A 13,622-nucleotide genomic window follows, 5' to 3' on the forward strand; every position below is an offset into this window, starting at 1 on the left:
AATGCCGGCAATTTTGGGCAAGATTCAGTCTGTTTTGGATGCGGCAAAGCAGGACACACCACCCGTGGGATAGGTTTCTTGGAGGGTAAGCTCATTTTTAATGCATACAAGAGGGAGTGGTGATCTAGTAGTGCTGCAGTACTGAGTGCTTTGGGCTCAACATCCCATCCAGCCATGCCTTCTTCCAGGACACTCCATTCCTCCTCCCACCAGTTCAAATTAAGTGTTGGCATTCCACGGCCAGTGAGGATGTTCAGCAGTCAATGAGCAGTTTGTGTCCCCTGCCCCCTCCCCGATTATAAATGAGAACTTCTGCAAACCTTCCCCATGCTTGCAAATGCAGTTTGTGTCCCTGCCCCCCCCCCCCCCCCCCGATTATAAATGAGAACTTCTGCAAACCTTCCCCATGCCTGCAAATGCCTCTCTCTTGTTTGTGGATGGTGGCTGTTTGGGCTACATAAAGTAGAATGGGCTAGAGTGCCACCCTCCGCATTACATTGCTGGACCAAATCTCAGCAGCTCTGCAAAACCAGTAGTCTGGGATCATAGGAGCTGCAGTCCCACAACATCCAGAGAGCTACAGGGTAGCTAGTCCTAAAACAACAGACAGGCCCCTGGGAAAATGAGCTTGCTATCTGCCTTGTTGGATTCCACTGGGATCACTGAAACTTCTGCTCAAAAGGTGGCCATTATCCATCTCACAGAACCCTCATGTGGCATATGTAGCTGCCCCCAAAATCTCCAACCTCCCTCAGATTCCTGTGGGACTTGCAATGCTGCAGCATTTGAGCCCTCTAAGGAGCTGGTCCCCACCTTGAGCAGAGACAAAAGGGAACCTCAGGTTGAGTGCATGCAGCTCATCTGCTTTGGGCTCCTCACTTTCATGTTATTTATGACAGATGTGACATTTTCATTTTCCTCCAGGACTATTCCTAATCAGGAGAGAACATTCTGAGATGAGTCACTCCCAGAGTTATACAGTCAATTTCTCTCCCCCCTCCCCACACTTTGCATCATTACCAGAAACAAAACACCAGAAAACGCATCTGCAACAAGCAGAGAAGAAGGTGGCTTGGCTTGCAGAACAACCTTAATGATCCTCTGGAGGAATCACATCACTGGCGGAACAGCCACTTCCAAAAACCTCTGCTGTACTCGGGAGGCTTTCGGAACACGTAGGCTGCAAAGTGAGCAGGGGAGAAGAATCCAAGGGAAGGGATAAGGAGAGGCAGACCCGAAGCTACAGGCAATGGAGTATGCTCCATTAGGGAAACGGGGCTCAGCCCCTTTCACCTTTGTCTTGATCCCTTCCAATCCTTCTTTCACTTAGGGGACGGCAGAGGCTGCCTGCTTCCTCTTTAGCCTCCGTATTGCTTTTGCACAGTACAGTGGTACCTCAGGTTAAGTACTTAATTCATTCTGGAGGTCTGTTCTTAACCTGAAAGTGTTCTTAACCTGAAGCACCACTTTAGCTAATGGGGCCTCCTGCTCCCGCCACGCCACCAGAGCACGATTTCTTTTCTCATCCTGAAGCAAAGTTCTTAACCCGAGGTAATATTTCTGGGTTAGCGGAGTCTGTAACCTGAAGCGTATGTATCCCGAGGTACCACTGTACTTTCTTTCCAGGGAAAATAGTGCTGGTACTCACCAGCAAGCAGGGGGCGTGGCCAGTGCATGGAGAGGGGCGTGGCCTGATGGCAAGGCTGGGCGGTGAGGGCGGGCCAGCTGCCTGATGCTCCCTCGCCCACCTACCAGGGCACTGCTGCCCAGGTGAGGAGCCCCCCCCCCTTGCTCAGCTTTGGGAAGGAGGCAGCAGGGCTCCAGAATCCTGTCAGAGCAGCCCTAAGCTGGGCAAATGCTTCCTGGGCTCGGGGAAGGAGGCACGATGCTCTGACGGGGTCCGAGAACCCTCCCTCCTCCTCCCCTTCGAAAAGGTGGTGGTACTGCGTACTGTTGCATGCCGCCGGAAAACAGTGCAGCTTTTGCAGGACTTAACAGGGGAGGAGGAGGAGAATGGAGACAAAACTAGAGTTAGCAGGCCTTGCCTATCGTCGGCTCTGACTCTCATCTACTGTTGGGTTCCCTATCTCCCCCCCCCAGCAGTGCCAAAAGATACCAGCCACCGCTCGCTCTGCTCCCCACACACCCAAGGTTATCAACTTCATACAGACTTACAAATCACGCATACAAATCCAATACAGATTTAGGTTAAGATAAAGATCTCCACTTAAAAGGGTTGCTGAGAAAAGAAAGTCTTCAGTTAAGTGCCAAAAGACAATAGAGACGGTGCTCCACAGGGCAGGTGTCACACTTGGACTCCTAGATTGTATGGAACAGACCTACTGGTAAGACGGCATTTATCCATTTAACAAAATTTATACTCCGCTTGATTGCAGAAAACCTCAAAGCGGTTTACGAAGCTGGTAAAGAGCAAGAAGAAAATCACAACTCTACTTTAAAACATATAGAATAGTTAAAGCTACGGTTTTCCAAGTAGTGATGTATGGAAGTGAGAGCTGGACCATAAAGAAGGCTGATCGCCGAAGAATTGATGCTTTTGAATTATGGTGCTGGAGGAGACTCTTGAGAGTCCCATGGACTGCGAGAAGATCAAACCGATCCATTCTTAAGGAAATCAGCCCTGAGTGCTCACTGGAAGGACAGATCCTGAAGCTGAGGCTCCAATACCTTGGCCACCTCATGAGAAGAGAAGACTCCCTGGAAAAGACCTTGATGTTGGGAAAGATGGAGGGCACAAGGAGAAGGGGACGACAGAGGACATGATGGTTGGACAGTGTTCTCAAAGCTACCAGCATGAGTTTGACAAAATTGCAGTAGGCAGTGGAAGACAGGAGTGCCTGGCGTGATCTGGTCCATGGGGTCATGAAGAGTCGGACACGACTAAATGACTAAACAACAACAACTTTAAAACATACGGAAGTCAAAATGCTAAAACAGATTCAAATTTTTCCCCGTTTTCTAAGCATAGGTTTGTTTAAACAAGGAGGTTTTTAGCAGGCGCTGGAAAGAGTAAAGTAAAGGCGCCTGCATGATCTCCACAGGCAGCGTTGCCACACTAAACGATCCAAGTTCTTACAAATGCAGGACGGGTGTTTAGCCATGGCACTTGGGAGTAGTGCCAGCTCTGCCGATCAAAGCTGTCAAATGGGCGCATTTGGGGTAGGGACGATCTTGTAGAAGGCATGGGTATACAATGGAGCCTCTACCTACAACCATAATCCGTTCCGGAGGGCTGGTCATGACTAGAAACGTACATAAGTATAGGCGCACTTTTCCATAGAAAGTAATGGAAAAGTGAATTGATCCGTTCTAGACAATGAAAAACACCCCGTAAAACAGCAATTTAACATGGATTTTACTGTCTAATGAGCCCATAGATTCATAAAATGAAGGCAATAATCAATGTACTGTACTAGAAAATAAATAAGACAGTATTGTAGATGAAAAAAATAAAATCCCCCCCCCTTATGTGCACTGAGGGTGGGTGGGCTTTCCTGGCTACAAGCTGGAGGTGGGGCAAGGGTCAGGAAAGAACTGATTGACTTTGGCCAGGGTCACTTTTTTTCTTGCCAGGCCAGGTTCTTCTCTGGACTTCCTCAGGTTAGTTCCTCGGCGGGGTTTGGGGCTGCAGTGTGGCCTCCTGTTCCTCTTGCAGGTGGCACCTCTTCCACAGCTTAGGGGTGGGATGGGGGCCCTTTCCCTGGCAGCAGAGGCCTCAGCACTGCTCTGCAGCTGCTGGCAAGGCCTCTGTTCATATCTAGAGGAAAGCTCATAAGTCGAAGCACCTACCAAAGGTTGTAACTGGAATCGTATGTAAGTAGAGCCATACATAAGTCGAGGTTCCACTGTAAAAGGCAGCATTTCTCAACCTGTGGGTCCCCAGATGTTGTTGAACTACAACTATCATCACCCCAAGTAGTTCAACATCTGGGGACCCACAGATTGAGAACCACTGGTATAAGGGGTGAGGTATCTTTTCCGGTATCCCGCTCACAAGGATAGGTGGCGTTATGCAACAGGACCAACCCCTTCAACTTTTCCAGTTAGCGAGCTGACGGCCAGGGCAATTCTTCCGGCAGCAGTCTAGCACTGTAGCCATAGTCTGCCCCACCAAGCCAACCTCAAGGGCAGCCCCACATAAAGCACACTGCAGCAATCTAACTGGCAGAAGACCTCCAGTGCCTGGAGGGCAGTAGCCTGGCTATTCTGGGCTAGAAATGGCCCTCTCTTACAGAGCACAGTGACTGGCTGGTCACATAAGAGATGAGATACCAATTTTTTAGGTATCCTAAAATAGTGACTTTTAAATAGAAGGAGCGGGCGAGGAACACAAAAATAAATTATGTGTTTGTGTGTGCGCAGGGTGGATGGATTGGGGTGGGGGGGGGGAAGAGACAGACGTTTGCAATGCTTCCTCCCCAGAGATATTGAAGCGGCCTTGCATTCTCCTGACTGCTTCTCAAAACCATAGCAACTCAGCTCTGTTGCCACGGAAAAGATGTGCTTTCCCTTGCGAGCTTGATGCTTGCCACATACAGGTGCCGTTTTAAACGAGGGGGTCTGTTAAAATAACAAAACCTGCAATATTCCAAACAAAAGGTGTAGGTGGGAAACGCATCATGCATGGCAATTTCAAAATGAATTGCCACTTTACTTAGTTGGGTGGAAGGGGAGGCGGATGTGAAGGATGGGGATTGGGCGAATGAAGTGGGAGGGCTTCTTGTTCAACCAACTGACAGCTTGCTTTCGTTCTCCCTTGTGACACTGGGGTTAACCTACACTGTAGGTGTTTGTAACAACCCCCCAGACAGCAAAAGATGAGGTGCTTAACCTGTTATCTGTTTTTCTCCTCCAAATTGGCCTCCCAAGTGTTCCAGCCACTGGCGGAGGAAGAGGAGTGGGGGGGGGAGCGCACCGCCCCCGGCAGCGCGAACCCGGTGGGGTGCCATCGCGGCTGCCACCCTGCGCTGGGTGCCACACCCCCACAGGTGGTGTGCTATGCCCCCAGGACCCATGCCAGCCCCACTCCCGCCTGCTCTCTGCCCCCCCCCCCAGTGCTGGAGCATGAAGCTCTGCCACTGGTTACAGCTGCATGCTTTTTCTTTGCAGAAAGGAAGAGGTCCCCCAAATGGGAATCCCAAGGGGGCTTAGACATCCCCCAGATGTTAATGAAAGGTTTCAAACTTATGAATGCTGCCACTAAACTAGCCTTGAGTTAATTTATTCTATCTCCACTTCAGTGCACCTCACCTGTAAAATGGGACTACTCACTGAATGTTTTTGACGATCTCTTGGTGCATTTTTAGTGTTTGGTGCAAGAACTGCAAGCTCAGGTGCGGATTTGTTCCTGTATACACAGGTCACCTAGGAATATGGTGATTGGGGTGCAGCGTGTACTTCTGATCCACTGTACTGCCATTTTGAGACTGTTCTTAGCTGGTGAAAGATGGGGTACTAGTAAAAACTAAAAATCCAAGGTACAATAGTTGTTGTGTTGGTCTACAGGGGATTGGGGGGGATCAAAAATCCACTTTAGGCCACCACAGCCACCTTTATTTGGACAACAACAGCAACAATAATCACAAACAGCAAGGGTTTCATGTTCTCCCTTGGAAAGTGGCCTGCAGAATAAGGAAGGAGACAAAACCAGCTGCTGGCTTCCTCAGCCCATGGTAGAATACCCAACCCATTGCTTTTGTGTACCCAGTTAATTAAGAATTAAAAATATGAGAGGTGGTGATGGCTAATGGGGATAATGAAGTGAGTTGGGAGTTGATTTGAAGGGTGATGTGTGTCAATAGCAACTGCCTTGGAGAAGAGCCATAACTCAGAGGTAGAGCATCTCTAAGTAGGAATGTCCACTTCCCAATAACCTGGCGAACCACAGTCAGCCAGTGCCTAGAACAGAGGTAAGCAAACTATTTCAGCAGGGTGGTGGTCCACTGTCCCTCAGACCTTGTGAGGGGCCAGACTATATATATATATATATATATATATATATATATATATTTTGGGGGGAGAGAACGAATTCCTATGCCCCACAAATAACCCAGAGATGCATTTTAAATAAAAGGACACATTCTACTCATGCAAAAACACGCTGATTCTCGGACCGACCGTGGGCCGAATTCAGAAGGCGACTGGGCCAGATCCGGCCCCCGGGCCTTAGTTTGCCTACCCATGGCCTACAATATGGAACTAGATGAATTGATGGTTTGACTCAGTACAAGGTAGTTTCCTGCGTTGATTTGGGTAGCAAATAATTTATTTGGAAGGTATTTGGATGGGGAGTCTATGGGCTTGTGTTTTGTGGAATTTAAATTCTAGACACATTTTCTGAATTTTAATCTATACTTACAAATTAGCAAATGCATCATCATCACTATTATTAAAAAAACACAAATTCATACAAGCTTGTGTCCACTTTCTCAATGGCGCACATCCTTTGCTTCAGTGCGATGCCTAAGCCGACACCTGAGATCACCTGGTCGCCACACAGTGGCACTTCCCAGCCTTGCTTGTGGATTGGCATGGCAGTTAAACCCATTTAATACAATGCAGAGGGAGCCTCGGGGCAAATTCTCCCTAGTTTCTGGAAATGGAAGTCTCTGAGCTTTTATCTCTTTCCCTCTCTCTCTCTGTGAAACAGGGAGCACAGCGCACATTACAGCAAATCCTTAAGACCGATTACCACAAGGAATTTCAAATGCCACATGACTTGTTAAGATAAAGGAATATTTCTAGTCTGGCTGCAATGTAAATCAGGCTTGCCTCAGGACTGAAATACTGAATTAGATTAAGAGGAAGGTAACATTCTGATTGCTTCTTCTAAGCACGCATCTGAAGCTTCCCTCTTAAACAGCTGCATAGAGTAAATGGAATCTTAAATAGCTACATACCGTTAAGAGAACCAAAAACAGTATATTGAGCCAGAATGCCACTTATTCCGCAATTGGCAATGTAACCACTCCAGTTCTTTAATACTCTTGGTTGTTAATTTTAAATATTCCATGTACTGCACTCCAAAGGCTTAGAATCCGTAACATCTGCTTTAACACACCCTCCCCAATCGTATTGTTGGCCTCCATCTGTCCCGAGAGACAATGTCGTGTGTCTGGGGTGGGGTGTGAAGTCAAACTGCTAAGTGATTTCCCTGGGACACAAGCCTGGGCAGTGTGTCTGGAGGTCTTGGGCTGCCCAGGCAACAAGAGCCCACTCTCAGTCTCGCTGATGTGGCCCAAAGGAAAGCAGAGCAATACATCTGGCACCAGCTTGGCTGCAGGAGTTGCCGGAAGGATGCAGACATGATGCCATCCAACAAATTTGGGGACTCCAGTCTGGATTTGTGTAGAGATTTACTCCTTATACAGTCATACCTCGGGAAGAATACGCTTCAGCTTAAATATTTTCAGGTTGCACTCTGTGGTGACCCGGAAGTAACAGAGCGCATTACGTCCGGGTTTTGCTGCTCGCGCATGCGCAGACGCTCAAAATGACGTCATGCGCATGCGTGGAAGCTGCGAAATGCGACCTGTGAACGTGCAGACGCACAGTTGTGTCTTACATTCGCTTCAGGATGAGAACGAGGCTCTGGAACGGATCCCATTCACATCCAGAGTTACGAACTTAATCTGGTTACGAACTTAATCTGTTAAATTACAAACTTAATCTGTTTCCGGAGGTCTGTTTGTAACCTGAAACCGATCGTAACATGAAGCGCACTTTCGCTAATGGCGCCTCCCGCTGCTACCTCACGACTTCAGCTTGCATCCCGGGGCAAAGTTCGCAACAAGGGGACCTACTTCCAGGTTAGCAGAGCTCGTAACCCGAAGCATTCGAAAGGAGGACGGTACGTAACACAAGGTTCCACTGTATATATTTAATCTGCAACTGAAAGCATACTCAATTAAAGTTATAAGTTCTTTAAACTTTAAAAGAGAGTGTGTTGCATAGTTTTTAAAGGGGGGGGGCGGAGAATGAAAGGGTCAAACGACCCAGGGCTGTCTTCCTCATACTCTGCAAATGGGAACTACAGTCTAATTTCCCACACTTTCCACAAGTCTCTCGGTCTCTGCTTCTGCCATCTGATAACTGCAATAACTGAAATCCAATCCCTCAGGGATATTGTAGCAGGCGGGGGTGGGGGTGGTAGGGAGGCTGGTAATCTGTGCGCAATCCCAGGTACATGATCCGTGGCAGCGCACAGCAGCCTTCCCTGCACCCGTCGAGAGAGAGTTTGCTCTCTTTGTGTCTGTGATTTAGCCACACGGCTCTGAAGCATGCAATAAGAGTGACTCCCCCTAATTCACTCTGAATGATGGTGGCTGCTGGGAAGAGCTCCTTTCCAGAATCGCTTAAGCGGCGGCTTTGCAAAAGTTGCTACGAGCTCCGAGGGAGGGAACTCTGAGGCCTGCTGAGCCAGCAGGCGTACTCAAGTCGAATTCAAGGGAAGCGAGCGGAGATGGAAGCAAGATGGAAACGTTGCCCTCAGTGTGAAGATAACTTATCATCTTCTTTTTAAACAAAAGAAGAAGAATGAATCAAGTAAAGTCCCCTTCTGGACGTTTTATTGGCACTTGCAGTTCAGTCCCCCGCAATTCCTACTACGACGATTTACAGTTTCCCCCTCAGGTGGTACTTGTGTCATGGCCCCAAACCAGGGGCCAAACATTTAAAGCACTATGACACCACTTCAAAAAGTCATGGCTTCCCCCAGAAAATTCTGGGGGGTATAATTGGTTAAGGCTGCTGTACTAGAGGTACAATTCCCATTGTGGTTTAAAATTCAACCCCTTTTCACAGAGAACTACGAAGCCACAACTGTTTAAAGTGGTGCTGCAGTGCTTTGTGTGTGCAGTGTGAATGAGGCCCAGGAATCATAGAATCACAGGTTTGTAGAGCTGGAAGGGGCCACAAGGGTCATCCAGTCCAACCCCTGCAATGCAGGAAACTTTCATCCACCATGGGGCTTGAACCCATGAGCCTGGAATTAAGAGTCTCATGCTCTACTGACTGAGCTATCCAGCCTCATATGCAAAAGTAAGTGAGGCAGATGGCGCTGTGGGTTAAACCACAGAGCATAGGGCTTGCCGATCAGAAGGTCGGCGGTTCGAATCCCCACGACGGGGTGAGCTCCCATTGTTCAGTCCCAGCTCCTGCCAACCTAGCAGTTCGAAAGCACATCAAAGTGCAGGTAGATAAATAGATACCGCTCTGGCGGGAAGGTAAACGACGTTTCCGTGCGCTGCTCTGGTTCGCCAGAAGCGGCTTAGTCATGCTGGCCACATAACCCGGAAGCTGTACGCCGGCTCCCTCTGCCAATAAAGTGAGATGAGCGCCGCAACCCCAGAGTCGGCCACGACTGGACCTAATGGTCAGGGGTCCCTTTACCTTTTACTCTAAAAGTAGCCTCAGACTGGAGACTGATCTACTGCCCGCTCCTTCCTGCATGGATCTGTTGGCACCAGAGCCTGCATCTGAATCCCTAGGAGACACTTCAGCCAGCAGACTCTGACTTGACCGCAGACCCTTTGGGGGGAAAAGGACTGAGTGCTTGACCACACAATGGGCTTTAAAAGACATGTCAGAAAGCACCTGGTCCAAAGAGGTGAGTGGGGAGGCTGAATTTCACCCACAGGACCCCCAAGCCAGTGAACTAATCAGACAGCTTGCTTTATTACCTGCCCTACAAATGTTTGGGTTGGACTAGATCGCTTGGGACAAGGGACGCGGGTGGCGCTGTGGGTAAAAGCCTCAGCGCCTAGGGCTTGCCGATCGAAAGGTCGGCGGTTCGAATCCCCGCAGCGGGATGCGCTCCCGTCGTTCGGTCCCAGCGCCTGCCAACCTAGCAGTTCGAAACACCCCCGGGTGCAAGTAGATAAATAGGGACCGCTTACCAGCGGGAAGGTAAACGGCGTTTCCGTGTGCGGCTCTGGCTCGCCAGAGCAGCGATGTCACGCTGGCCACGTGACCCGGAAGTGTCTCCGGACAGCGCTGGCCCCCGGCCTCTTGAGTGAGATGGGCGCACAACCCTAGAGTCTGTCAAGACTGGCCCATACAGGCAGGGGTACCTTTACCTTTACCTTTTAGATCCCTTGGGGGTCCCTTCCAACCCTATAGTTCTCTGATCTGCTAAAGCACTGTGGGCGACCTGAAAGCATGCAAAGCATCTAGCAAGTCTAACGAGACAGATATTTGATGGCTCTTGCTCAGATGCCACCTGAGTCACTGATACCAAGAGATAGGATGGGCCAGCTGGGTTCAGGAGAGTGCCCTTGAGAACAGTTCCCCACTTCATTCACAGGGCATCTGCTTTTAGTCTATGCTGCTCTTGACCGCCTTTCAAGGTGTCCACAGCAGCAAAGCAAGCAAGGGCAGATCTGGGGAATGGGCAGGAAGGTGGGGGGGGGGGAGGTATATGAGGAACAAGAAAACTTTTGTTCTTAACTTCACGAAGCGATCGAGGGACTAATAGCAAGATTGAACTTGGATGGAACCAGCCATTCTGGAGCCAGGAGCAATTCCACAAACATCTCTTTCATTCTGAACATAACGAAGGCCTTGCATGAAGCCAGGGCATCTCTCTCTGCCCCCCCCCACCCCCATTCTGCGGTTCTCAAAATGACCTACTCTGGAGTGGGTTTGGGGGAAGGCAATGCAGCTAATGCACAGCAAACAATTTAAGAACTGCAGTTTGGGTGAGGTCTGTGGCTCAGAGAGCTGCTGCCAGTCAGTGTTGGAGGTGCTGAGCTAGAAAGACCAATGATGTATCTCGGTATTTCGTTCAACAATTAATTCAAGGCATGTGAATCATTACAATTAACCTGAAAACAAATCACATTTCCATTTCCTAAAATCCTAGAGGAAACAAGCTTTAACATTCTATAACGTAACCACTTGGGTTGTCAATAAAGCAAAGGGCCATCAAGGAATTCCAATTAGTCCCGTTCAGCTTAATGCTTCCGTTCCAATAACCGAAAAATTCACCAAGCACACTTATCCTGCCAATTTGCTTTACCTAAAATAGTCTATCCCCTCCCCTTTCATAAATGGCGGGCATAAAAATATAAACAGTACGCCGAGCCTGAATTAAGGTTGCTGCACCCTGAAGTGTTGACTATAAACAGAAGGGATAAGCAGCCAGCCTGTTGCAACCACTGGCTGAAGGGGTTTCCAGCTTTAAAAGTTGGGATTTGTTGCAAATCATGAGTCACCCAACTGCAGGTAAGGAATCGACCCAGTTTGCTTACCTGTTCCTGTTCCCGTTGGATCCCCTCCCTGGATCTGTGGAATCAAAAGATATAGAAGGTTTAGGGTGGGAAGAGGTGAGGAGAAAGGATGCAGATGGAATAACTGGGTGCTAAAAAAGCAGAGGCTCTGCTGATGGGCAAACCCCGAGTCAAGGAGCTAGATTACTTGTTGTGGATAGGGTGGTACTCCCTTGGAAGGATCAAGTGTGCAGTTTGGGGGTACCCTGTATTCAACTCTGTCATTGGTTGCTCACCATGAGAACAGGATCCTGAGTTAGGTGGGCCACTGGTCTGATCCAGCAGGTTCTTCTTATGTTCTAATGCAGCTGACTTTTAGAAGACATCTGAAGGCAGTCCTGTTTAGGGGAGTTTTTAATGTCTGATGTTTTATCGTGTTTTTAATACAGTGGTACCTCAGAAGTTGAACGTAATCTGTTCCGGAAGGATGTTCGACCTCCGAAACGTCTGATTACCAAGGTGCGGCTTCTGATTGGCTCTTGCAAATAGGAAGAGCCAATCGGAAGCTGCTTGTCTGCCGCGTCAGATGTCCGGCTTCCAAAAAATGTTCGAAAACCGGAACACTTACTTCCGGGTTTTTGACATTTGGGAGCCAAAATGTTCAGCAACGGAGACGATTGAAAACCAAGGTTTGACTGTGTTCTGTTTGGAGCCACCCATAGTGGCTGGGGGAGCCCAGCCACATGGGCAGGGTATAAATAATTAATTTATTATTATTATTATTATTATTATTATTATTATTATTATTATTATTCTATCAAGGGAATGGGACCCTTGCTTCCTCTCTTGTCTTCGCTCTAGTTATCCCCACAACAGAACTGACGGACAATGTGTGGGTTGTGTGGAACTGATGAATATGCAGTGGCAATTTCCTGTGCTAAAAGTTGATTATTGCTACATCTATATCCCTCCATTCCTCCAAGGGGCTCAAGGTGGCCGACATTGCTCTCCCCTTCCCCATTTCATCCTCGCAGAAACCCTGTGAGGTAGGTTAGGCTGAGAGACAGAGACTGGCCCGAGGTGAACCCAGCGAGTGGAGATTTGAAACCTGGTCTTTGGGGTCCTGGTCTGGCACTCTAAGCACCAAGCCCCTTAGAGTAATGCAATTCAGAGTCTGGCCTTTCATATCGCCCAGTGAACCCAAGTTTCAAATGTCACAAGCCATGGAGTCTAATTGAAAACTGAGCGATGACAACATTCTTCCTTTCTGAGTGCTTGGAAACGGCTGATGACAGCCTGACTTATTCAACGCAGGTTGCTAGGCAATCAGATGTTGCTCTTACTCCAGAAAAGCGATCTTGTTCTCAAGGAATATTCTCTTTCTATTAACGTCAGCCTTATTTTTTTGTCTGTGACAAATTCTAGTCCAGAAGGAGATTTGAAAAAAACATAAAACACACACAAAAACCCCACAAAGAGTGAAAATTAATACCTCTTGACATAACTATAGTTCTTTGCTCTGGTCATAAAACACTGGAGATAAAAAAGCTTTCTCCCTCACTCCCAATACTCACCACAAAATTACGAATTGATCTGTGAAAAATAGTCCCATCGTAGTAATTTTTCTTGCACAGTTTAATGAAGTTTTCACAGGTTTTAGGAGTCTGGAAAATAATAAAAAAGCATTAGGCAATTGTAATTAAAGAATGTCTTTCACACAGTCAAAACAATGATTATGTGTTTCCATTCTTCTTTTTAACGCCCATTGTATCACACACACAATGACGCATTACCTGGCTGGAATTGTTCAGGTCTAATTTACCAAGCGAAACAATATTTCTACGCAGGTCTCAACGTATTCCTTTCCCACCCCCAACAATATTGTAGACTATTTCCCATCAAACTAGCACTAACATGGATCACCCCTTCATGGATCACTGCCTTGCCATGGCGAAGGGGCTTGAAGAACTCAGAGAAGCTATGAACTATGCCGAGCAGGGCACCCAAGATGAACAGGTCATAGTGGAGAGTTTTGACCAAACGTGATCCACCTGGAGGAGGAACCGGCAAGTATCCCTGCCAAGAAAACTCCATGGACAAAGGCAACAGGCATATAAAAGTTATGACCCTGGAAGATGAGCCCCTCAGGTCAGAAGGCGTCCAACATGCTACTGGGGAAGAGCGGAGGACAAATACAAGTAGATCCAGAGCTGATGAAGTGGCTGGGCTAAAGCCGAAAGGACGTTCAGTTGCGGATATGCCTGGAAGCGATAGGAAAGTCCAATGCTGTAAAGAAAAATATTGCATAGGAACCTGGAATGTAAGACCCATGAACCTGGGCAAGTTGGATGTGGTCAAAAATGAGATGGCAAGAATAAATATTGACATCCTGGA

The 13,622-nt window shown here is 48.0% G+C and overlaps 1 protein-coding gene across 1 annotated transcript in view; it reads right to left on the reverse strand.

Moving 5' to 3' along the window:
- PPIL2 (peptidylprolyl isomerase like 2) overlaps nucleotides 1-13,622 on the reverse strand; it is a 78,269-nt gene that overhangs the window by 20,585 nt on the left and 44,062 nt on the right. The window contains exons 13-14 of the mRNA XM_079956830.1: nucleotides 12,803-12,892; nucleotides 11,271-11,304 (exon numbers count right to left, since the gene is read on the reverse strand). Coding sequence (XP_079812956.1) covers nucleotides 11,271-11,304; nucleotides 12,803-12,892 — 124 coding nt within the window. The remainder of the gene's footprint in view (nucleotides 1-11,270; nucleotides 11,305-12,802; nucleotides 12,893-13,622) is intronic.

Source organism: Podarcis cretensis, assembly GCF_951804945.1.
Source record: "Podarcis cretensis genome assembly, chromosome: 16".
NCBI classification, from domain to species: Eukaryota; Metazoa; Chordata; class Lepidosauria; order Squamata; family Lacertidae; genus Podarcis; species Podarcis cretensis.